Source organism: Pararge aegeria, chromosome 13, assembly GCF_905163445.1.
Source record: "Pararge aegeria chromosome 13, ilParAegt1.1, whole genome shotgun sequence".
Classification (NCBI taxonomy): Eukaryota; Metazoa; Arthropoda; class Insecta; order Lepidoptera; family Nymphalidae; genus Pararge; species Pararge aegeria.
Genome location: NC_053192.1, coordinates 14,205,679 through 14,229,755, shown reverse-complemented (window position 1 = coordinate 14,229,755; position 24,077 = coordinate 14,205,679). Strand labels below are relative to the sequence as shown.

At 38.1% G+C, this 24,077-nt stretch overlaps 2 protein-coding genes across 2 annotated transcripts in view; both read right to left on the bottom strand.

Moving 5' to 3' along the window:
* Window positions 1–19: 19 nt before the first annotated feature.
* Window positions 20–1,604, bottom strand: LOC120628809 (hepatitis A virus cellular receptor 1-like). Its single transcript, XM_039897432.1, has 2 exons — window positions 1,524–1,604; window positions 20–1,304 (listed from the first exon to the last, which is right to left on the bottom strand). The coding sequence occupies exon 2, from the start codon at window positions 1,265–1,267 to the stop codon at window positions 149–151; it is 1,119 nt and encodes a 372-aa protein (XP_039753366.1). The 5' UTR covers window positions 1,268–1,304; window positions 1,524–1,604; the 3' UTR covers window positions 20–148.
* A 2,418-nt stretch (window positions 1,605–4,022) lies between these two features.
* The window catches only part of LOC120628814 (fibroblast growth factor receptor 3-like), a 133,698-nt gene continuing 113,643 nt past the window's right edge, over window positions 4,023–24,077 (bottom strand). Inside the window, exons 9-14 of the mRNA XM_039897438.1 lie at window positions 17,781–17,850; window positions 16,543–16,696; window positions 15,073–15,333; window positions 11,516–11,726; window positions 6,251–6,465; window positions 4,023–4,375 (exon numbers count right to left, since the gene is read on the bottom strand). Coding sequence (XP_039753372.1) covers window positions 4,101–4,375; window positions 6,251–6,465; window positions 11,516–11,726; window positions 15,073–15,333; window positions 16,543–16,696; window positions 17,781–17,850 — 1,186 coding nt within the window. The 3' untranslated portion in view covers window positions 4,023–4,100. The remainder of the gene's footprint in view (window positions 4,376–6,250; window positions 6,466–11,515; window positions 11,727–15,072; window positions 15,334–16,542; window positions 16,697–17,780; window positions 17,851–24,077) is intronic.

The following is a 24,077-nucleotide window of genomic DNA, read 5'->3' as shown; positions in this document are numbered from 1 at the left end:
TAATATATTTAATTGCAGCTCACAAAAATTTGGTGAGGAAAATCATGCATAGAAGTCATTTGCTTGCTTCTTGAATTGATTTATGGCTCAGCCTGCAGTAATATTGTCGCTCGAATCATGTAAAATAATATAAAAACCATTAAAAACTTTATAAATTTAAAAGATTTTCGGGTCGATCGCTAAATGGTTTATCTCCACGTTTGGGAATGCGACGTCTCGTGGTTGTCTTTCGCTTAGTCGTAGTTGTCGTCTTTATTGTAGTTGTTGGCGTCGTTGTTGAGGTTGGCGTAGTTGTTGTGGTTGGCGTTGTCGTTGTGGTTGGCGTCGTTGTTGTGGTTGGCCTTGTCGTTGTGGTTGACATCGTTGTTGTTGTTGGCGTTGTCGTTCTGGTTGGCGTAGTTGTTGTGGTTGGCCTTGTCGTTGAGGTTGACGTTGTTGTTGTGGTTGGCGTTATCGTTGTGGTTGGCATAGTTGTTGTGGTTGGCGTTGGCGTTGTGATTGGCATCGTATTTTTCCCTTTTTTGGCTTTTGTCGTCGTTGTGGTTGGCGTCGTTGTAGCGATTGGCCTTGCCGTTGCGGTTGATGTCGTTGTTGGGGTTGGCGTTGTCGTTGTGGTAGACGGAGTCGTCGTAGTTGGCGTCTTCGCCGTAGTTGACGCCGTCATTATGGTTGTCATCATCGCAGTTGTTGGTTTCGTTGTCGTTATAAGAATCGTCATCGTTTTTTTTGGCATCTTCGTAGTTGATGACGCTGGCGTTGTTGTTGGGGTCGTCTTTGTTTCCGGTGTTGCCGTTGTTATTATGGCTGTAGGTGCTACGGTGGTTCTATGTTTTGTTAGTGCTTTCGCAATTATGGATACACTTGGCTTTTTTAATTTCATCGGCGTCGGCTTCACCACCGCTGGCGACTTTATTGTCATCGTAGATAATGTTTTCGCTGTCGGGGGACTAGTGAGTTTTGAAATCTCCAATACTTTTGTTATAACTTTCGTAGGCGTTGTTGTAGGCTCCGCGATAGTTGGCTCTGCGGTTGTTGGCCCGGTGTATTTTTTTGTCGTCGTAGTTGTCGTAGTTCTTATAAACAACAATTTTTTTTGTGTTGCAGTGTCTTCTGTTGTCCCTCCGAGTATTACTTTGACTATACTTAAGGGTATCCAATGACCAGGCATTGCAGCTTCGACGGGATTGGCTATGAAGATCAATGGATCTTTCTCCGCATATGTAATTGTTCGAAATGCAAAAAGTGCAATCAAAATTGACGTATACATAACTTGCCGTTGTCGATTTTATAAGGGTAGTAATATTCTGAAATTGAAAAGTTCCAATTTAAACCATATTTTTTTTAGATGTAAGTAATAAATTATTATTATGGTGTGAAGTCCACCTAACCAAACTTAGCCAGCAGTGTGGATCGGGGCTAAGCCTTTTTTATTCTGGGAGGAGACCAGATTCCTTCAGTGGACTAGTAAAGGGTGGTTAATGCTTGAAAAATGAATAATATTTGTTTCGGTTTTTTTTACTTACTTTGATCTGTGTATAGGAAGAATCCTATGTGCGCTCATTGCGTACATTTTTGAGCACCTGAAATAGTATTTCTTGTAGATTAGTCCAAGAGACGTAAAAAAAATAGTAGCAATAATTATATTCTAGCGTAGGAGTTATGTAATTGAGCGATAAGTTCATTGCATTTTGTAATTAAAACAATTGAAAATATGGAAATTGTAATCACTTAAAAAAGTTTGATATTATTGTAAAAATGAATAATTTCCGTAAAGCGTAGGTACTTTGACTTCGAACTGTGCATGTTGCGTGTTGCCAGTGATGACTTTTGGCTCTGAAATATAGTTGCTTATATGGGTGTCATAAGAAGGCTTAGAGTTACTTAGCGGGCTGTGGAGAGAGCTATATGCTCGGAGAGCCTTTCCGTGATCAAATCATGAGGAAATTCGTTAGAGAACCAGACTTACCAGCAGTTTTTTTTTTGTTGGCGTGTTGGAAATGCTTTATGTCTACCTCCGACCCTTGGGCAGGAGGGAGGCTATGTGGGTCCCCCGCCTAAAGGAGGGAATACCCAAACTAAAATCCACCATGGTATGTCCCTCTTGTTGGCTTTGTTTGACGCCCGGGGAACCCGTCGGCCGTTGTTTAGGACACAGTTACCGAATTAGCTCAACAAGTCGGGCCCATCGCTCGGTGTACCGATACACGTTGGGGTACCAAAAGTGCTAAGATGGCAACCTCGCATCGGTAAACGCAGCTCTGGTAGGTTCCCTGACGAAGTGGATCCTCTGACCATGAGATAGGGATCAAACAAGTCGCAGGGAGTTACTTGATCCAAGTGGCAGAAGACCTTTGTATTTGGAATTCCTTACAAAAGACCCGAGGCAAACAAGCGACATTTCGTTGTAAGAGTTTTTATAAAAGCGAATATAGCCTAGTGATCTGTGTGATCGTGACCCTGGTGACCTGTCAGGGAGACCGAGTTCGATCCCAGAACGCACCGCTAACTTTTCAGAATTATGTCCGTTTTAAATTTTTTTATGAAATTATAATGCACTAGCTGTTGCCCGCGACTTCGTCTGCGTCTGATTTTGTTTTTCGATGTGGCATTAAATTCAGTATCACTAAGCCTTAAATGAGGGGCTTTGCTGCTGTCCGCTGAGGAGTTCTCCAACCACAGTTTGGGCAAATTAAACACATATTATAACCTCTATAGTACAAAAATAATTTAAATAATTATTTTTGTATTTAAATAATTATTTTTGTATTATAGAGGTAGGTATAAGTGTTAGAAGTACCTAAAAAATATTAGGTAGGTACTTCTAACACTTCCGAGAATATGTGTACAAAGGATAGGAAGGATAGGATAGGATAGGATAGGATAGGATAGGATAGGATAGGATAGGATAGGATAGGATAGGATAGATTAGGATATTAGTAGGATTGTTGCAGTAAACGTAAAACATCGTCTGAGAGTTCACAACAATGTTCTCAAAGGCGTGCCAAGTCTATCAATCCGCACTTGACCAGCGTGGTAGACTACGGCCTAAACCCTTCTCGTTCTGAGAGGAGATCTTGCCTTGTAGTCAGCCGGTAATTCAAATTCATTTATTTCAAGTAGGCCTACTTTATAAGCACTTTTGAAACGTCAAGTATGTATGTTTGTGTGACTCTACCACCGGTTCAGAAAGCAGATTCTACCGAGAAGAGCCGGCAAGAAACTCAGTAGTTGCTCTTTTCCAACATCAACATTTACAATCATTTTGCTATCTTGCGGGAGATGAGAGCGAGGCTGGCTGCTTCCATTCTACCTTGTCATTGAGGAATTCATCAAATGTATAGTAACCTCGCTGTACTGGATGCGTTTTTACACATTTTTTAAATGTATGCATTGGTAGGTCAAGAATTTCCCTAGGAATCATGTTGTAAAAGCGTATACTCAACCCCACAAAGGAGTTCTGCACCTTAATGTCTTGATTACTCTAGTGCTATTTTATCATTTTATCGATTTGAACCCATTTTGCCTTTTAAAGGAATGTAGGTAGTAGCTTCATCATATCAACCCAGTACAAGCCCACTATAGGGTCTCCCACAATGAGAAGGGTTTCGACCGCAGTCCACCACGCTGGCCCAGTGTGGATTGGTAGACGTCACACGCCTTTGAGAACATTGTTGTGAACTCTCAGACGATTTTGAGAACATTATAGAGGACTCTTAAACATGAAGGTTTTCCCAAGGTGTTTTCCTTCACCATCGAAACAAGTGATATTTTAATTACTTAGAAAAGTAAGTTAAGTGAACTCGGAATCGAACTTGGCCCCCGAAAGTGAAGCTGAAATAATAACCATTCAGCTATCACTGCTTCTTCTATCTGGAGGCTATTTTATTCTTTTGGTTAAGATAATTACACTAAAGGTTAGTTCAATGTTCAAGTACCTACTATTGCAACTTTTATCAATTACATTTTGTTTCTCCCAAAGTACCTCCTTAAACCTATTTGCAAGACGAAAATTAAACAGTCGAACCATTTAAGTGCATTTAATACGTAAAAACATTGGGAATTCTAGTAACAATAAAACTACTCAGTCTTTAGGATATCGGTCACCTATCTATGTGGTCGTTGAAATTGTAATCACTTGAAAAACTATCTTCTATTGGAGGGAATACGGAATCGAGGTCCACGTATAGCTGTCTTTGGATTGTGAGTTTGTCAACTATTTGGGCAAACGTTGGCCGATCTTTGGCGTTGTCCGACCAGCATTCTGTCATGAGTTGGTAGAGGCGTGGCGACGCTCGAGCCGGCTTGGGGAGTCTGCCTCCGGTTGTGAGGTATTGCGGAATATCTTGGTTGCTCAGGTCGGCGTAGGGGAAGCCACCTGAAAATATTGACAAACATATTTATAATAGGCGGGTGAGTCAACATCAGCAACCGTAGCCTAATAACTTCCCACTGTTGGGCACATGCCTCTTCTTTTATAGGACAGACGCTTTTGGAAAATAGATCCACCACGCTGCTCCAATGCGGGTTCGCGTACTTTAACGTCTATTAACACTTAACGTGCTCAAGGCCCGATTGTTGACACCGCCAATTTCCTAACTCCGGGCTGGTACTGAAAATTCTTTTAATAGAAAATAAACAAATTCTACATGTTGTTTTGTTGCTTTGCATAGTGACAGAAAGGAGTTAACAATATTATTTGCATATAATATGTATACACAGATTTCATACACATGCGGGCAAGTTCTTCTTTTTGGCCCGTCCGGGATGTCGAGAGAGGTAGCCTGAAAATCAGCGCTGTAGCAACTGCTGAACAATCGTAGCTTTAGTTTTAAGTTAACGAATATGGTAATCGCCATCATCTCATTACCGTGTAATTCTCATGTAATGTACGCATCAAAAGTGCCACCTAAACAATGCGGCAAAAACTTGACCCTTTTATCTTCTGACAAGGTCTATTTTTATTTGTAACAAGTAAAAGATGTGTCTTTGTGATACGCGATTCGGAAATGTTAAAGATAGTTGGTCGCGATAGGACCCGGTCTTTTTGCTGGTCTTGAACGACGCGACGGTTCCAAATTGTTAACTATTATTAGATTTATTTTGTAAATAAAATACAATAGGTAATATTCTGTTTCGAAGATTAACTGAAATTTTACCTTCGATTAGGTCTAGATTTTGTTGAAAGTAACTAAATTGTGATATACATAACAGTGTCTATATTAAGAAAAAGACGATACACTTTATTGCACACAAAACATACCTAAATAATACAGAGAACTTGAATAAAGATATTTTTGACTTTGACTTTTTGAAATACTGCTACAGCATTACGCTGAGGCGATACTCTGTTTGGGAGAAACAACACTATATCTTAATATATATAAATCTCCTGTCACGATGTTTGTCCGCGATGGACTCCTAAACTACTGAACCGATTTTAAATTAAATTGGCACACCGTGAGCAGTCTGGTCCAACTTAAGAGATAGGATAGCTTAGATCTTTAAGTAAAGTCACAATTTTATTTTATTGCAAATTATTTGTCTAAAATTAATTGACAGTCGTCAGTCACATGTTATATGTATATACAACTATACTCATTTAAGGCTTAGCGATACTGAATACTTTAAAAACAAAATCAAACGCAGACGAAGTCGCGGGCAACAGCTAGTATATTATATATGTTCACGTGTGATAGTATTATGTCACTGCCTACATATAGCATTATATTTATTTGCTTTGAGTTTATTTAATTTTAATTTTATGTAGTTACCTAATTCTAAGATCTTTTTTTATGTTCTACTTGATATGTTTTTGTGTAGCGTGTACTTTAATTAAGGTATGTTTTTTATGCATTGCTTTTTTTTTATAAATAACAGATTTTGTTATTTTTATTATTATTACACGTATAATTCTTGTCCCGATCTAGGATTCGAACCCAGGACCTCGTGTTCCGTAGTTTGACATGCTAACCACTAGACTAATGAGGCAGTTATCGGGGTGAACCCCGTGCTCTCATTTATAGGTCTATCGAGGGACACACCGAGTTTTTAATGGCGGCAAGTTCCACATAACTACTGTGTTACCCCCAACGTAGTGGTATGCGTCGGACATTTTCTCTGTATAAAAAAAAGAAGTTATCGGGGTATAGAGAAAATGAATAAATATATACACACATCGCCATCTTGCTCTGGAGGCTATTCAAACCTTCTTATTAAGCCGTCATAACTTCATAAGCTTGCAAAAGCTTACCTAAAGTTGCAATCTCCCACAAGAGTACTGCAAAGGCCCAGACATCACTTGCACTGCAATACTTTGCACTGAATATGGCTTCTGGGGCCAGCCACCGCAGGGGCACAGGTCTGGACCTGGTATGGATGACGTATATCCCTGATCTGGACAGACCAAAGTCTGCCACCTTTAGCAGTCCAGCCCCGTCGACTAGTATATTTCGGGCTGCTAGATCCCTGAAAAGAATAATAATAATAATTTCATTTATTTGCATTAAACATGCATCAAAAGCCCGAGCTCAAAATTTGTAAAATATATGAAAAATTTTGCTCCGATGCTAAGTGCTTTTATACTCGAAAACGACTCCTCGATTGCGAGCGAGCCAATCTTGTACTAAGGCTACAAAGCTCCCAACTATAACTGGTCTGTCGTCATCCGGACGTGGTCCCTTACCACGGTCACGGGGGCGTTCGGACTAAACAATGTTTAGTCCAAAAGTCCAACAACAGTCCGATTAACGTCGGACCGAGCCGAGGTCCGAGTCCTCGCAGGAGTCACCCTCGCCTCGGGTCGACGCGCGAAGTCGCCCACTTTCTCCCCGATGTCGTCGAGCCCTGGGGCTCTTCTCAGGCCGAGCTCTCTCGCTCACCTCACCACGTAACGCTGTAGCAAACCCTCAGGTTGTTATCGGCAAGTCCATCCGAAAAAGAACTATTACTGGGTGGAGCGGAACACGAGCGTTAGACATAATTTTGGTCTTGCATACGTAGGTTCATTGAGCTTCGTATCAAGGTCTCCCAGAGTTTCTGCCATTGTGACTACACAATACGCAACCGCAAGGGTACTGCGGTCTTATTAATCGATTAGGGATGTTCCTTTTTTTGGGGCTTCGGATTCCTAAAAAAGTTTCCACAGTCTACATTCAGCATATGGAGGGTAGAGGTAAGGAGAGTCATCTTATATGGGAGAAAAGTTGAAAAAGTGTCCAGTTGTTGCGCTAAATAACAGTTCAAAAATCCTCCACAATGGCGCTGGTGGATGCACAGGGTATGGTATGAATGTAGCAATCGTAGATGAATTGAAGTATGCCGAGTTAAAAAATTTAATGTCATTATCGACTAAAGTAGTTAATGTTATTGAGAATTTCAACAACTTACGTTGTACAAAATATTGTGGTAAATATAACCTTACTTCCTTGTATCTCCATACTTCCTTGTTTATTTTTCAAGCCTACTCTAACAATATTTATATATGGCGCTTCTTTTAAGAGTTACCCTGATGCAAATGTGGCGCCATCCTAATTTAATACATTTTGACGACACTTTTTCATATACACAGATGACTCTCCTTACCTCTACCCTCCATAATTCAGCATAAGGGTAGGTATTCACCCCATTGTAGGATAAGCTCAATGGTACTTATCTATCTACCTATAAAGAATATCAATACTGTCTACTTTTATATAGATCCTTGTTATATTCAACAAACACACGTGAGTTTAAATCTTATTGTATAGGTATTACGGTCCTTTTTACCTTACAGGTTAGGTCTACTTAAGAAGGTTTGCGGATTTATATCCCGAATTCGGTAACCTGGTAACCGTTGCCTAGTAACGCCTAACAAGCTAAATACCTCGAGACTTTTTAGAAGAGTACGTAAAATGAATATTCCATTCGACCTGTCTGCAATTGAATTATATAATATTGTGAAGATTTTATTTAGGTTTGGTTTTGTTAGTAGGAATTGTGTCTCGCAGTTTAATCCGCTTTTAGGATGTGGGCTATAAAGGCCTAGTTTTTCACTTAAAATATAAATCGAAACGTAGGTAAAGTTAATAATTTGTTGTTGTAAGTAGGTAAAGTTAATAATTTGTCTGTTTTCTGTGACTTTAATTTTCTGTTTTTACTCACTATGATTATTCAATAAAATAAAATGCCAAGTAGAAACATCACAATAAGGCAAATCTACCATAAAAAGTTTCGGGGTTAGATAACGCTTATAAGCAAATTAACGGAGCCAACTACTACTTTTTTTATGCCACTACAAGTTAGCCCTTGACTGCAATCTCACTTGGAGCTAAGATGGTAAGAGAGGATGATGATGCTAAAATGGTAACGGGCTAACCTGTTAGGGAGTATCGCAGTTATATAAATCGGTAAAGGTAATCGGTTCCACGACAGAAATCCTAATAAGAAGGATGACGGCCGACTGGCGCAGTGGGCAGCGACCCTGTTTTCTGAGTCCAAGGCCGTGGGTTCGATTCCCACAACTGGAAAATGTTTGTGTGATGAACAATAAGTGTTTTTCAGTGTCTGGGTGTTTATATGTATTTTCTAAGTATTTATGTATATATAATTTATAAAAATATTCATCAGTCATCTTAGTACCCATAACACAAGCTATGCTTACTTCGGGGCTAGATGGCGATGTGTGTATTGTCGTAGTATTTATTATTTATTCTTGATTTAGCGTCGACTTGATTAGTTATTAAGTATGTTGTAGAGAAGCTATCTATAAGTTGAATCATATGTGTTCCTAATACCTTAGGCTATTGTCATTTGCCATTGAATTACATTTATTATTATTATTTTAAGCAATTAAAATATCACTTGTTGCAACGGCGAAGGAAAACATCGTGAGGAAACCTGCATGCCTGCGAGTTCTATATAATTTTCTCAATGGCGTGTGGAGTCCACCGATCCGCACTGCGCCAGCATGGTGGAATACGGCCTAAACCCTTCTCATTGTTGGAGGAGGGGTTAATGTCGTAGTCTACTACATTGTTGAAGCAAGTCATATTTTTAAAACCTAAAATGCTCATAGCTTAAAAAGTTAGGACTGCGATTCGAACTCGGCACCCCGAAAGTGAAACCGAACCCTTACCACTAGGCTATGGCTTCTTCGTTTCATTACACGTGTATTATTTGGATATGCTCGGATAGTTGGTAAAGCTATGATAGAAGATAATATAGTATACTTTTGACGCGAAGAAAAAGGAGAAACTCTTATCAGAAAATCTTGAAGTACTATAATTCTTCGATATAAAGATCCCAAGACTTCTTCCTATATTCGAACAAGTTAGAAGCTAGATCAAAAAGACCGTTTAGAATTCATAATTGAAACATTATCCCACGCATCGTCTACGGTTAAAAAGGATGTCCCTGAGAAAATCGTTGTGAATGCCACCCCCAACCATAATCATCCCTTACACAAAATTAAATATGCTTTCGCTTGGAAACCCCGGGGAGACTAAACAGTAAATAGTCGAGTTCGTGGAATATTCGGGGAAATTCTCGGTTTTCTGTATATCCCGGGGCAAAGTTTGGTTAGGAATTCTTAACACAGAAATTGCCTTATTTAAATAATGGGCGTTAACACGGTTACGGGGATAAAGAGCCGTTACACTAGAGTTAATGGCAAATAACTCTTTTACCTACTGTTATTGGGAAAGTAATTAGCTAACTTTCGTCGAATCCAGGTACGCAAGTATTTAATATCAGCGTTTAACTGCGACAGTTTATTGTCTCGAGATATTTTAGAGTTCAAAAGTGTATAGCAAGTTTACTATAACTATTTGTAGTTCGTACTCGATATCGAGAAATTATAATGATTTCATGTAACCTAATTCAGTTCTCATATTAACGTGACAAATATTTTCTCTGACCCCATTTGACTTTAAGTAAGTATAATAATAATAAAAATAATAATTTATTGGATCAAAAATGTTACACAGAAAAACAATTCAAGTAGAAAGAAAAAGAACGACATCATTAAAAGCAAAACAATTTCACATAAATTGGTAAACATATGTGTAAAGCTGAATGCACATTATATTGATATTTGCCTCTTATTTTTAATAACCTGTGGACCCCACACTAGGCGACCTGTATCGTGGGGCCCAGTTAATAGATTGCCAAAATTGATTGCTCGGCCAGAAAAGAGAAATTGATGTTTATAACATATAACTTACAAGTTTGACTTTCTGTGTGTGTGTATGTGTAAATGTGGTGTGTATGTGTAAATGTCAGTCTATGGAATCTTATTTCCCAAACGGATAAACCGATTTTGTTTTTTTGTTTATTTTTGAAAGGTTAACTAGTCGTTTGATGAAAATCGCTACAATATGGCAGCCACCTCAAAATGACAGATTACTTATTTTTTCACAACTCTTTCGATATGGGTATCAAATGAAATGTCTATTGACTAGTCGAAAAATGAACAGTTCATTGAAGACTGATTTTTTTTAGGGAGTAGTACTCGGAGCATTGTTTTTTAATGATAAAAGGGAAAATTACCATCTGGACTCGAACCGCCGATTTCCCACCTGAGCTATTATAACCTTGTAGAGGGGGCGAAAATTACCTTCGTATTCTAATCATATTGTAGCAGTTTTTCATTGAAAAAACACTGGCAAAGCCACGGTTTCCAAGAATGATAACGATCTACCAGATCGATTACCAGGGGGTTACTGTGCGTGATAAAAAATAAATTTCATGAAAATCGTTGGAACCGTTTCCGAGATTAAGATTACATACAACGTGTAAACATTATACTGTCTCTGAGACTTATCTGTGAAACCGAGAACCTTATAAGTAGTAGTGTTTTACAGACAAAAATATGATACAGCCCTAAAGTCACATTCATAATTAAAATCACGTGACTCCTGTCACTTTACTAGGTACGCATCGCGTAAGGTAGGTACTATGCGCGTGTCGGTATTTTATCTTCAATAGGGTTGTCATAAGTAAACACTTAGAATGTTTTAAATTACGAGTAGTTTGCATGGAAAGATAAATATGTTTCTTTTTATTATATATTTTGACAGATTCCTTATAATGTAAACTTATGCGGCTACAACAGTATTTCGTAGTTCGGTTACACATTGTATTTTAATATAGTGAATATATACGAGTATTATATAAGATCCAATTCTCATTTCATAATAAATAAATAATACACACATCGCCATCTAGCCCCAAATTAAGCGTAGTTTGTGTTATGGGTACTAAGATGACTGATAAACATTTTTATGAATAATATACATAAATACTTATAATATACATATATATCTTTGATTGTCTGGTGTATATTAATCCCGGGGGAGCCTAACATTTTTTCGAGATAAAAAGTAGGCTGCATAATTAATCCAGGGTATAATGTAATTTCAGTGAAATTGCTTCAGTAGTTTTTGTTTGAAGGACTTAAAAACTCTAGAAATAATATTGATTTGATTGATTTGATTATGAGTTTTGAGTGGAAAGAGGAAATAGTTCTCTAATTACATACCTATGTGTGATTCCTCGTTCTTCCAGATGCCGCATGCCCAAAGCCACTTGCAAGGCGTACTCTCTCATCGTGGCACTGTCCAGCTGCAAAGCCGGTTCAGCCACATAGTGGTCCTTGGATCTTGGTTCAGCGTTCATATACATCTTGTTCTCGCAGCTGCCACACGAGAGCATTTGTTCCGGATCTGAATCGCTCAGGTTCGTGTATTCAGCTGTAATCAGTTATTATTATGTCTGTTAATGTTGTCACTGCAATGTTGCCATAACATTAATAACAGTTACGAAAAGACTGGGTGTGCATTGCTCTAACTTCATAGCTAAAAATTAATTGACTGTGGGATGGTGACAAGAAAAACAAATACCTGACTAAGTTTGTTGTGGGCTTTTCTTAGCCCAAGGCACGTGTAGAACCCTTGTAGCTTTAGGTTTCAGTTGGCGAACGTAGTTATCACCATTATAGGTATCAGACAATTATATAAATTATATGTAATTCCTTTCCTTTTAAAAGCGTCGATAGCCCAGTGGGTAGGACCTCGACTTTACTTTTGGGGGACCGAGTTCGAATCCCAACACGCACCTCAACTTTTCTAAGTTTCTAAGCCTTTTAAGCAAATATCACTTGCTTCAACGGTGAAGGAAAACATCGTGAGGAAACCTGCATGCCTGAGATTTCACCACCATTCCGCACTGGATCAGCCTGCTGGAGTACGGCTTTAACCCCCTTCTCATTGTGGGAGACCCGGACCACGCCGGTAATGGGTTAATACAATGACGTCGATGATCCCTTAAAAAATCAGTACTTTATTGGAGCGATTATTTCGAAAATACGCAGCAATTAGCAACGTGATAAACTGTGCCACATTTAAAATATCAAAGTTCAAGCATTAAATACCAGACAAATGTTATTACCGAAATCTAATTACAAATTTTAGTCATAGCAGGAGAGTTTCGCTTTTGAAATTTTGTGTTTATTTATTAAATTAGCGGAAACCGTAATGAGAATTCTAAACGAGTAGGTACCTACTTAGACGTTGGTAAAAGTAACACAAACTTAGGGCTGGAATAAAATTAATCCATTTAGCCTAAATATCCAATTCAAATTTCAAATTAATACCTATAGCTCAATTTTTGAGACAAAGGTTTAGTTTGCTTTGGCGTGATCCCATCTAGCCTTAATATTTGACTTAATATCTGATAAGTTTTTCGTCCAGGCAAAGTTACTTTTTAACCCCCGACGTAAAAACTGAGTGTGTATTTGTGAGTGTGTACGTGTGTGTGTGGACTTGACTGTTAGAAAATCTATTATCATCATCATATCAATCCATTAACGACCCACTACCGGGCACATGCCCCACAATGAGAAGGGCCAAGGGGTTAAGGCCATAGTCCACCACGCTGGCCCAGTGCAGATTGGTGGACTTCACACACCTTGGAGAACATTATGGAGAACTCTCAGGTATGTAGGTTTCCTCACGATGTTTTCCTTCGCCGTTGAAGCAAGTGATATTTTAATTGCTTAACCGCTTAAAATTAAGAGGTGCGTGCTGGGGTTAGAACTCGCAGCATCGAGGTGCCTTCGGCGCGGCCTGGTGCCTGGTTGGTTACACCTACAATTGGTCTTTACAACGCCTGTCCCGCGATGCTGTTAGTGAGCACAATGCCTAGTTATTCTATAGAAAATCGCCATCGCCAGATGATTATCAGGCGATGTATATAGAAAAAAATTCGAGCCCAGTGCGAGATTTTCTACCTAAGTTTAGTTATTCGATCGAGTGAGAGTTATCTAAGATTTATATGGAATCGAAGTTGCGCCATATATTTATAATACTTTGAAAGCCATACCTCGGTTTGACAGGGACAACATAGCGGTGTCTTTGTCTGGTGACAAAATCATGCCGCCAAGCGATTAAGCATATAAACCGATTAGGGGTATGGCAGTTATATGTTTTTTATTACTGTTGTAAGCGGTGACAGCTGTGGGAGCTTCGGCCTCCCTCTCAATATCGTGGTAACCGGGTTCGACCCCCGGGACGCACCTTTAAAAACTTAAGTTAGAGGTGCGTGCTTGACTTCGAACTCGCTACGCCAAACTTTGAACCACTAGGCTAGGTATAACCGCTTATCTACTTTACAAATTACTATAGACTATATAATATACCTAGAGAAATCACATTATGTACTAAGAAATAGTACTTACGTAGGTGGTGGAAATTATCATGAAACATAAAGTAAAGTTTCGAGCCTGGAAACTAATGCTTTGAATTTATTATTATACCAGAAGTTTGAACAAGTTTCATAAATTAAGCAAGTATGTTCAGGATTAACAATGTTAATAAATTAGTAGGTATCCGTAAAGTTTTAATTTAATTAGAGCAGGTACTCAGGTAGGAGCCGATACTATAAAAACAAAACAGTTTACCAGATCCTATTATCTTTTATCTACCTGGTATTTTAAAGGAAAGATGCCTGGGATAGGCTTTGTTATTATTACGCATATTTTTAGCAATCAGCTAACCCAAAACATAAAACTTTGGGAGAAAATAATAAATTAGTTATCAAGCTTAAATATACGTTTGCTTTAATAATATTGACAGGCGCTAAAATTTTTCTTTGACAAAACTCGTAAAATATATTGGCTATTCGGCATAGGCTACATTGACTAAAGTAATATTGGTAGGTATTAAAATTTTATATTATTAAAATACTTATGCCCATTTCCTAACGACAAACAAGGCAATACCTAAGTAACGCCCAATCGAAGAATATTCCTATCGATTCTCAATAGGTAACTCATATAAACTTAGTTGTCTATGATTCTAGCCACAAGGTGTGGTATTTTGTGTTTGTAGTATCATATTTCAGATGGTTGTAAATTATTAATAATATAAAATTTGGGGTAGTGGTGATAAAAATAGTTTAGGTACTCCTAAGGATATGGTCTAATGACACCTTAAGATTTCCCTAAAGCATAATTTATGTTAATTCGTGTTATAGATTATTAATCATCACGTTTAACGCAGCCATATGACAGACGTAAATCTAACGCCGACGTAAAGCTTGTTTAAATAAAACTGGGTTTAAGTAGCTTAAAAAACTATATTTGCAATTGTTTAATAATGAAGAGATTACAGGTTTATAGCAATAGTATAAAGGAAAAATAAACGAACTTGATGGAAAAGCTTGGGTATACGTATATCTTAACCACGTTTCTCTCCAAATTGTTTCAGGTGAGAATGTGAAATTGAATTATCGTCACACCTGGCCACGTTTGTTGCGCTTTACGCCACCATATTTTCTCCCATTCTCAGCTCTTCTTTTCATTCCCTCTTCTCCTCGGGAAACGTTCTGATTGGCCAAAGCGAAAGCGCGGGAAAACAGTAATTTTACATTGACCAATCCGATCCGAGTTGATATTTCTTCAACTTAAGATTAAATTTATAATCAAATATCGTGTATAATTAAATTTCGTGTAAAATAATATCAATTAAATATCGTGTCACAGATTATGAATGACGGGAAATCATAACCACTAAAGGATTGCTCCATATTTTTACTTACTATCAGCCTCCGAAGGTCGTCCATCGCCACCTGGATCGGACAGCGCCGCCTGCGTTCGTTGTATGTCCTGGTTTCTTTTCCCCCTCGCCGTTCTTAGCAGGGACAGCAGATCCCCTCTTGGCGCGTGTTCCAGCAGAGCCAGTAGTGGGGGTCTTCGAGTGCAGCATGCTATCAACCTAATGACGTGGGTGTGCGAACCCACGTGCTTCAACATGGCGATCTCGCGCATGAAATCTTGCATCTCTTCATTGCTTGCGTCATCTGTAAAGTTCATTTTATTATCTCTTATTTAATGAAATAAATAAGTTTCCGAAATAGGGCGTACCTACTATTTTTTTATCTTTGTTTATTTAAACGCGCGTTTCTCAAATACTACCAGTCGTATTTCAATTAACTTTGTATGACCTAATTATTGAGAAGATTTGTATAAGTTATGAAACAGCCCGGGTGAATTCGGACACTGCTAGTTTTTATAAAATTGCGGGCTGAGACAAATTAACCGGTTTAAGCGAGTGAAATATCCGTTTTTAGTGCTTGACTTTCATTTCCTGGCCATCTTTACGCAATACCTAATTGTAAAGTACGAAATTCATTAAGCATGTAGAATGCACATTTTGTTGATGTTAATTCACTGTTTGCGAATCCATAATACTTAATTAGAAAGAGGTTTTTATGATTGTACTTATCTCTGGTTCTTTTTTTTTTAAATTTTATGGTCGAATTTGTAGGGGCAGACATCTTTTAAAATTTGTCATACTAGTAGTCAAGCTCTTTCATTCCATACCCATATTCAGGGAGTTGTGATAACCCGCCATTTTGTGTTTGCGACCATCTTGGACGGAATTTCATCGAAAATAGAGAACACACCCAACAAACAAAAAAAAAAAACTAAATCGTTCTCAAAATACGATGCCACACACAGTCACGCCAAACTTACGCACGAAATAAACAATTATTAGTATGCAGGGAGTAGGAGATCGATAATCTTCAGTCTTCCACAGGCCTAAGTCAGCTCGTGAAGGAGAAAATTACGTATTTTCGTACATTTTGGCAGTAGCACCGCGGGTAATTTTCTGGAATTTTAAATCTATGAAACAAAACGTATTGAACCCTCATTCAGTCAATATTGCAGTGCCTTGTGTTCAAAAACAAAAAACGCCGCGCACTTCTTACTTCCCTTTCTTACTTCAAACCTGCGGAATGTTGCTAGCTTAGAAACTTTTCCCATTTTCTTATTTTATGGTAAATCTTTAGAGGTAAGATAATTACTGTCAACTGCTAAATGGTATGAATTGACTGGTCGCGAGGTTTTTTGCCGCTTGCACATTACATGGGATAGTTAAGGATAAGAAGAAGACGGAGGAGGGATGAGGTAATCGTCGTAGGTCTAGGTCAGCCATGGTATCAAATTTTCTCCTGTGCCGAACAGCACACGGAGGCTAAGGAGAAAATTTATGGATGGATGGTTACCAGATAACATTTTAGCAGCAACAGTGGTAGTTTCACCACCAGGAAGGTCTAGTTGAGCTGCGTGCACTCTCCCAAATGCGCCGCTGCCGATCAGCGGACCCAGGTGCACCCGGGATGGACTGACTTCCCATTCGTCACCCTCCAAGCTCTCCATCTATTGAAAAGAAAGGTGTACGTTGTAACAAATAGTTACCTGCTACAGCACGTCTTATATGGGCAGGAGACATTTTCTACACGGGGAAGGGACAATATGTACTTATATACAACGTGTAACGTAATTACAAAATACTGTTGAAGGGTGCATAAGTATATTTCATTAGGAATCACCCTATTAAAATATTGAATCAAATATACGCATATGTATTTTTCCATACAAACTAATTCATAACAATCTAAGTGTTTACTTGTGACAACCCTATTTAAGATAAAAGACCGACACGTGTATAGTACCTACGCTAAGCGACGCGTACCGTACCTTATAAAGTGACAGGACACTAGATTTTACTTTTGCATGTGACGTTAGGGCTGTGTCTGATATCTTTCAGTAAAAACTATGGCAATGGTTTACTCAAAATACTGCCAACGTTTCGGTTTCACAATTTACTTTCAAAGACAGTAAATAAAGTACCTCCAAAGCATTCCGATCATTTCGGTTTTCATTTACATGTTGTATAATCCCGCAGTTTTATCTACTTCTCGAGCATATAGGCGGAAATAATATCCAAATATTTTTTTTATTAATAATAATTTATTTATTATATAATAATAAACTCTGAGGCAATCATCGCGTGTCGAATTAAAAAGCACAGGGATTTACAGCAGTCCGCAGCTGTTCGTCAAAACTGAGTAAAAACGGACTTGTAAAGCGGTAATAGCCTGGTGAGTGGTGGGTAAGGCTTCGGCTTTCCTTTCGCGGAGACCGAGTTCGAGCCCCGGTCACGCACCACTGACTTCTCGGATCTATGCGCTTTTAATGTAAGCAATTTAAATATCACTTTCTTTAACGGTGAAGGAAAACATCGCGAGGAAACCTGCATGCCTGAGAGTTCTCCATAATGTTCCCGACGGCGTGTGAAGTCTACCAAGCCACACTTGGCCAGCGTGGTGGACTAAATCAATGATGAATGAATGCACTTTTATTGTACACAACATAAAAATACAGGTTTACACGATGTATACAATTAGATGATAGGTAGGTACGAAGTAGTTCTCAAGAGTTTTATTAATACTTAAATTACCTTGAATTCCTTATGTTCATAAAGCGGACTTCTTTCCTCCACTTGACCCCGGGATGAAAGTTCGCCATTCCTGCCGAAGAATTCTTTATATTAGCTGAGCAAGTATATAGTTTTTATTAAAAATTTCCTACTGGATGTAATTTTTTATTGAATAGACATAGCTCAGGTTTCTAATTCAGAACCATCATACCCTAACGTTACGCAATTCATAAAACAGGAAAAAGTTTTATGTAATAATTACGGACTAAGAGATGGGCCACCAGATGGTAGGTGGAAAATCATCACCTATAAACATTCCAGAAACACGTCCAACAAATTGTCACCTTACTCTCTACGATATACCATGGACTTGTATAGGAAGCGCTATGCTTTTAAGTTTCAAATACGTACCGCAAAAATCTGACCTCACGGCTTCCGTTTACCCGCTATACATGTTAAATGTACCCTGAATAATTAATTATAATAACAAACAATATAATTAAAATACTTAAAATTGAAAATTGTAGGAGCTTAATTTATATACAAATTCGTTTTATTTAATGATATATTTTCGGTTCCCTATAATAAAATGCAATCGACTTTATTTTCTGGTCGATGCGGGCATCTACAGAACCCTACACTTTGCGTATCCCGTCACACACTTGTCCGTCAATCAGAGGCGGCAGAAATAAGCATAGAAGTATAGTTAACTTCTTTGACGTTCTGTGGCATCTTTAGTTTTGGATCTTTAAGTGATGTTGTAAGATCGTAGTTTTTGACGTGACAACGTCTTATAATTCGATGGAGCCGTTACCTCGCTCTGAGGCGTTCCATTCAAGGCTTGAAGTGCAAGCGAGAGCGCGGAACGAGCGACAAAGAGGCACAGTCGGCCTCCGCGTTCGTCATCTGTCTCTCTCCTACTTGAGTGAGCGATGTGTCCGCGTGGACAGCTTCTATACAATAATACACTGACATGTTTTCGGCAAGGATGAAGTGCAGTGAAAAGTGAATGTGGTGTCAATTGTTTATAGCAACGATAAGATATCTATCAAACAAATAAAATTAAAATTTTCTTTTGAAAATGCAACCATTCCATCAGTATTTTCTTACGACGTTATCACGTTCAACTATCGTCAGTAAGCCGACTTTACAGATAACCAATTTTTTTTAACATCACGTAAATGTCCAAATAAATCCTGAATCACTTTACAAAAGAAATGTGTATGAAAAATACTGGGGTAACATTAATATAGAATCGATATCAGTTGGTTTACCAGATCATAAAATTTTACAAGATATGCCTCTGTGAAAATAGGCAAAATAAACAAACCTAGCGTGGACTGTCAAAGTAATATTAAACATAATTGCCCTGGACAGTCAAAGTTAATTTAAAAATAAATAAACTGGACTATGAAAGTAACTAAGACTAATGAGAAAAGTTACCTAACATGATCGTACTAACAACCTCAGTACCTATTTATAATGGTTTCCATTATGTTTTTATAGAGCTGATAGTTTAGTACCTAAGTATTACAAAAAAGTTCATATCACTGGGCTTTAGCGTTGCTAAATCGAGGGCATCGTCACTAGCCGGTATGTGCAATCAATTTAGTAAGGTGCTGGTATCGATAGCATCATGTCGATAATTGAAACATTCTTTGTTCAATTGCTAATCTTTGAAATCTTTTGATTAGCACGTGGTCACGACGAAAACACGATCCATTACTAACTTAGGTCGAAATATCAACTTTATGAAAGTTGTAACTTGGCTTTAATTGTAAATATCTATTGAAAATATGCTATGTGTGGTTTTTTCTGAACTAAATATACGGTAATATTGTGGATCCAATATCACATCAAAAATTCGCAAAAGCCGTTGGACCCAAGATGGCACTAGACCGTGTATTTGCAACTTTTTGCTTTTTTCCTCCTTTCAAAAGATTTAGGCCCAGGTGAAGAACTAGAACTACTACTAATGTAAAAGTGTGGATCAAATTATGGATTTATAACATTAGTAGGTATGCAAGTAGCAGTTCAAAAGAAAGTGCGTGACTAAAACCATTTTCATATTTTTAACGACTTCGCTCCCGTGGAGCAGAGAGCATATTCTGGAAGACCGATTTGGAGAGGCGTACAGTAAAACATTTTTTGCCCACATCTCTATGCATGAAGGATCAAGGTTGGTAGTGCCCGGACATACGGGCATCAATCTATTTAACTTGAGACTGTTAAACTTTGACGCAGATAACATTAATGGTATGCTCCCACAACACTACTACTACTAAATCCAATGAATTTACGCCATGTGCACTACTAAGAAGAATGCATAATGAAGAAGTTATAAATGGCACCATGTAGATTTGACTGGTAATCGCGGATATAGCAAATTTAGCTTAATTTTCATTGTTATTAATTTATTGACATTTAACGGCCGACTGTTGCAGTGAGCGGCGACGCCACGCTACTGGAACATGTTTGTGTGATGAACATGAATGTTTTTCAGTGTCTGGGTGTTTATCTGTATATTATAAGTATTTATGTATATTATGCATAAAAAATATTCATCAGTCATCTTAGTACCCATAGCACAAGCTACGTTTACTTTGGGGCTGGATGGCGATGTGTGTATTGTCGTAGTATAAATATTTATTTATTTAATTACTCATATCGATATAAGTATTACAAATATTGCCCTCACTATAAACATGTCATAGGTCACATCCCGCGGCCCGTGTGACGTAACACATTACGTAAAAGTGATTTACTCACCGTCCGTTCACACGCACAAACCAATCATGCCTTTTAGTACAAAAACTTGCATTCAATCTAAACAGACATTCAATTTCAAATTTTATTCCATAGTCACAGCGTTGCAAGTTCCGTGTAAGTTTCGATGGTTTTTGTTTTAAGAACTTTGTTTAATGCAGGTGGTGAAGTGAGTTTTAAAGGAATATATGACTTATACCATTGTAATAAAGGTGCTGCATGTTTTAAAAATGCGTAATAAGTTTGTGATTTATTAAGACGGTACTCACATAAGCGTAATGTATCCAATCGGCTCCTTAGATCTAAGTTATTGCATTAGCTTAGCTTAGTTTTCCTTGTTCTGTTTTTATGATTATGTATTTATTGAAATGATTGTTAATAAACTGTTATTATAGGTCAGAGGTTGCATTCGATGGTAGGTGATGTACTATTCATAACAGCTGATAATCATCATCATGAACAATCCATTCCAAGTTCGGATTATTAGACTGCAACCGCCTTTGAGAAGGTTATGGAGAACACTTAGGCATGCAGGTTTCCTTACGATATATTCTTTGAACACTAAGCAAGTTATATTTTAATTGTTTAAATAAAAAACGCACATAGCTCGGAAAAGTTTGAGGTCCGTGCCGGGGATGGGACTCGGTCCTCCCGGACCCTCTAACCATTAGGCTACCACCGCTTTAAAGTGCATAGATAATAAATAATATACAACATGTAACCGAATTATGATATAATGTTGAAGGGCGCATAAGTATATTTCATAACAAATCACCCTGTAAAAATATTAAATCAAAATAAGCATATTTATTTTTCTATATAAACATACGTATTTACTTATGACAACCCTATTGAAGATAAAAGACCAACGCGGGCATAGTACTAACGCTACGCGTACAATAGTCACTTGATTTTAATATTAAATGTGATGTTAGGGTTGTATCTGATTTCTTTTGTAAAACGTATGGCAGTGGTTTACGCAAAAGCTATAAGCCTTTCGGTTTCACAGATAAGTCTCAGAGACAAACCATAATATTCCTCTAAATGCGTAATAGGCACAATATATACCTCTGACAGTAGAAAATGTTCTTGTGAAGTATTATTTCGGTCTTTATTTACACGTTATATAATATGTTATATGTAATTAAAGTGAAGCGATGATAACCTAGTAGGTAAGGCTTCGGCTTTCCATTCGTGGTGACAGAGTTCGAGCCCCGGCACGCATCACTTTTCAGAGTTAAGTGCGGTTTAATTAAAAAAAAATAAGTATCACTTGCTTTAAACGGTGAAGGAAAACATCGTGAGGAAACCTGCATGCCAGAGAGTTCTATATAAAGTTCTCAACGGCGTATCAGCGTGTGAAGTCCGCACAGTGGCGTGCACAGGGTTTTTGACCAGGGTATGCATAAAGCAGGTGCTTGGCATAAAATGGAAAAATTCCCCTCCAATACGAGTTATATGAAATAATTTGGGTATGCAATGGTTTTTTGCATGTATGAAGTGCACGCCACTGCATCCGCACTTGGCCAGCGTGGCGGACTACCTAAACCCGAGACCCGTGCCCTGTAGTGGGCCTCCCGGCCCACTACAGGGCACGGGTGGATGATGATACGAGTATATATAATGTATATAGGTAATATTATTTCGTAGGTAGATAAGGTACAGTTTAATCAAAGCAAGCAATGTGTTATAGGTACCTAGTACCCACCCACTTGTGTGATTTCTAAATATCCACTTTCATATGAATGAACGAGAAATATTCGTAATATTATACAGGCAAAATATTAAACGAATATTTTCCTCAAAGCTCTACGAAATTACTTTCACCAAAATCGTTGTAAAATAACCGAGTTGTTTATGTTAGAACATTTTAAAAACGCCCTGGATACATAAATTACATTAAATATTACGAAAGCGAAACTGTATTTGTTGGCCATTTATACGCAGCAACGGGGCAACAGACACGAGAAAGTGGATAGAAGCGGACGTTTCTTTGCGGAATTCCATGATATACAAAGAAAATTATGCTTATTTATTTATGATTGCTTGCAGCAATAAGGTCACCTTTGCATGTCTACAATGTGTTTTACTGTAAACTTCTAACTGTTTCTTTTTCTATGCGTGCAATAAAGTGTTTCTTCTACTTTTTATTTTGCTATAATTTGTGAGAATCATGTAAATCAGCACGGTGCAATCCTCTGCCAATAGAAGGGTTTGCCCTTAATCACCACTCTGCGCAGAGGGTTGTTGATGACAGAAGATGGTATTAGTAGCACGGAGGACGCTGCTGTCCATTCTCATGTCCTCGCATGACACCCGCGGGAAGAGAATGGGCTTTGACAAATTTATTCTGATCTGCAGTAACTACACTACTTGGAAGTTATTTATGTATTTTTTTTAAGGGGGCGGAAATAAAGAAATTGTTATTGCATAGAAGCAGGCGATACTTTGCGGAATTCCGTGATAATCAATGAAAATTAAACTGCACGGTACTAGTAGTGAAATAAGGTAGAAGCTAACGGGAAATAACTCTACCACTGGTTCCAAAGGCCCGATAATTGCTTTAGGCCTTTTTATTTAAGACCAATTAATTGCAAGATGCGTTAATTACTCCAAACGAGGGCACATTATCATGGGCATCTAACCTACTTACGAAAAAGGATATGATGAATTCGCACAGGCGGCTGTATTGTGCTGTATTGGTGAAATCACCTGCTACCATCTATATGGATCTGTCCCATTCACTTGCCCTTTGACTTTTCTTTGCAATCCATTTAGGCGGATGGTCCAAGTTACTAGGTGAAGGAGACGACTGTGAGATACTAAATACATATTTTTACGTCCTAATGGTTCCGAGCTGTTTCCGAGATATGAGAGACATAATCGTCTATAATGTTACAGTAAATTTATTTATAAGTGGGTAAATAATTAAACTTTTGATATTCATGACATTGAGTTGGTGGGTATTTTGATATAAATACGACTGCATTATCGATGCACCTCAGTCCTACATGGTCGAACGAACTTCGCGAACGATGCGGAGATACCTCCAGGTGTCTTAGTCGTTTACCAATAATTAAGATCTGCAGTCACAGTCATAATTATTATATCATCCATATTATTTTTGTTTTTTTTTACCAACTATTATTTATTTATTAATTAATTTCCTATCCGTTATATTCCCTTAGCCGTACGACACCCGCGGTATGAAACCTGATGATGAACCACACGGCGTATAGAACTCTACACGAGCAATTTATAGAAAAGTTAAGATCTCCCTGGCGTAGCGGAGAGTGCTGTTATGGAAGTGGAACTGGGAGGCCCCAGTTCCGATCCCCGGCAGACGCATGTTGTGAATTCATAATTTCTGAATTTTCTCTGGTCTGGGAATTCCGCCAGACAGAAGGCTTGAATGGTGGCTAGTTAAAACCCTACCGAAAAAACGTGTCGCGAAGCAATGAAGCGTTCAAGTACGATGTACCGTAGAAACTGATTAAGTTGAGTTTTATCTTTTATTTTCGTTGGATCAGTAACGTGGCTTTAAAACTCTTC

Excerpts from the sequence above, each read along its gene's own strand:
- LOC120628809 (XM_039897432.1), bottom strand. The coding sequence starts at position 1,267 with ATGTATACGTCAATTTTGATTGCACTTTTTGCATTTCGAACAATTACA.